General features: G+C 41.1%; 1 protein-coding gene across 1 annotated transcript in view; it reads left to right on the top strand.

The window, feature by feature from the left end:
• Window positions 1–2,174, top strand: part of LOC113472666 (protein unc-45 homolog B-like) — a gene marked incomplete at its 5' end in the record, with an annotated part of 20,149 nt that overhangs the window by 1,900 nt on the left and 16,075 nt on the right. The window contains one exon of the mRNA XM_026832470.1: window positions 620–657. Within this exon, the coding sequence (XP_026688271.1) occupies window positions 620–657 (38 nt within the window). The remainder of the gene's footprint in view (window positions 1–619; window positions 658–2,174) is intronic.

Below are 2,174 nucleotides of genomic sequence, written 5' to 3'. Positions count from 1 at the left end.
GGCCTTTTTTTTGGGAAAAAGTTCAAAAAAAAAACCCCCCAAAAACCATTTTTTTTTTTTTTTTTTTTTAAAGACCTTTAATTTGAACAGACAGACCGACGACACCGAAGCGAATACAACAGTCCGTCCACTATACCTTTTGTTATTACTATCGTAATAATAAAGGAAGGACGGGCTGATATGTATAGTTACCTTGTAGGCCGAACAAAGAGAGTTATTATTATAAGTTTCGAAGATTAAACTCGACGATTTTGCATTCAAGTAATGTGTCTGTGTTTTTGTTTGACTGTAACTCTGGAACAAACCGTTCGACGTGAAAGTTAGCAGAAATGTTCAACACAAAAGAGATTTTCTCGTTTCATTTCGGGGAGGAGAGGGAGGAGGTGCGCAAATTAGCGCTACAGGCGCTCGCGAAGGGGGAGGAGTATGGGATTATTAGGAGACCAGGGGAGGGAGAGGAGGAGGTGCCCCCTCTCGTGAGAGAGGAGGGGAGTGATGTCGAGTAGACAAGCATTTGTGACTCTTGGTAGAAACACACTATCACGTCACGTGAGCTCACGGGGAGTCAGATAGAGAGAGGAGGGTAGTGATGTCGAGTAGACAAAGTTTCATTTCGCAGGTAAACCAGCATGTACGTACGGTGTAGTCACGACTCTGGTTAACCTATGCAATGCATATGATAAACAGGAGATTGTACCAGAAATGATAGAGTTAGCCAAGTTATATTAATATTGTGTTCCTTTAGTTCATTTGTCCATGTTCTCATTTCATCCGGAGGGGAGTGATGTCGAGTAGACAAGCATTTGTGACTCTTGGTAGAAACACACTATCACATCACGTGAGCTCACGGGTGGTCATGGGGAGTCAGATAGAGAGAGGAGGGTAGTGATGTCGAGTAGATAAGCATTTTCTGGTGTTCTCGTGTTGACCCAATACCTAAATGGGAAGAACCTATTGTGTCTCTTACCACGCGAGTCTAATGTAGCAGTTGTTCCATTGAGAAATGAAAACGGTGATGAAACCCTCGTAAAAAAAAAAAAAAAAAAAAAAAAAAACATTAGTTGTTCCATTAAAAAAAAAAAACGGGGATGAAACCCTCGAAAAAAAAAAAAAAAAAAAAAAAAAAAAAAAAAAAATGGGGAATGGATTTATAGACCCCCTACTCTTTCCAATAAAATATTTTTTTATGACATTAGGGTACGCAGTTGGTAGGTACTCAATACTTATGTTAGTTCTAAGAAAAACACACTCATTGTACATACGGAACATGTAAATAAGTTGATATTCAATTATTTATTAAGATTTTTAATATTGTTTTGTTTTTAAAAAAAATTACATAGTAACTAGACGGATTTTATTTATTATTAAGAAAAAATGTCCGTGTTCTCTTTCTTTTCTATTAATGTCCATTGTCTGGCTAGGTGACGTTAAACAGAGAGTAGACTAGCGTCTGGCTGTGCTTACTGATTTTGCTCTGTCTGGCTAGGGGACGTTAAACAGAGAGAAGACTAGCGTCTGGCTGTGGGACTATAAACAGGGAGGAGAACAGCTAACCCTAACCAGCCTAGCAAGCTGGCAGTTCCTCAAAGGGTTCTCTCTGCTTTTAAAGACCAAGCACAAGTCCTCACGATGGTTGACTGCGGTTCAGGACGAGCCAGCCAATTTAACATGGCTAGAGCTAGAGACCATCACCAGTGCAATAGTCCTAAACTAAAATGGACGCGGCACACAAGGGATCAGGAAGAGACCGCCTTAACATAATAATAGAGACCATCACCCCGGTGTTATAGCAGATACAAAAAGACATCTTTTCTTTATCCTGCTATCGCCATTCGGCGAAAGCTAAAGCCGCTACAACAACAACAACAACAACATGGGCCCTGGAAGACGTACCGTTCGTTCGTGCAATGGGTGACCTGGTTGGCACGCGGGGATTTACCAAACCTTTACGAGGTTTAATACCCCGTAAACCCCCGGGATTTATAGATGATACAAATCCGCGTGGATGTTTAATGATCATAAATCCCGGGGATTAAAGGCGGCCCCCCCCTTGATATGACCCGGAAGAAAGATACGGAGAACCGGATAAATTTATAAAATCCCAGACTGCAAGTTAGAACAGTCACGAGAAGGTCCGTCGAATAACAGCAAGGAAGGTCACAACCTGTAATTAA

The sequence above is a fragment of the Diaphorina citri genome, unplaced genomic scaffold, assembly GCF_000475195.1.
Source record: "Diaphorina citri unplaced genomic scaffold, Diaci psyllid genome assembly version 1.1 scaffold7087, whole genome shotgun sequence".
Lineage (NCBI taxonomy): Eukaryota > Metazoa > Arthropoda > Insecta > Hemiptera > Psyllidae > Diaphorina > Diaphorina citri.
The sequence above is the reverse complement of the archived record's forward strand: the minus strand, read 5'-3'. Positions and strand labels throughout refer to the sequence as shown.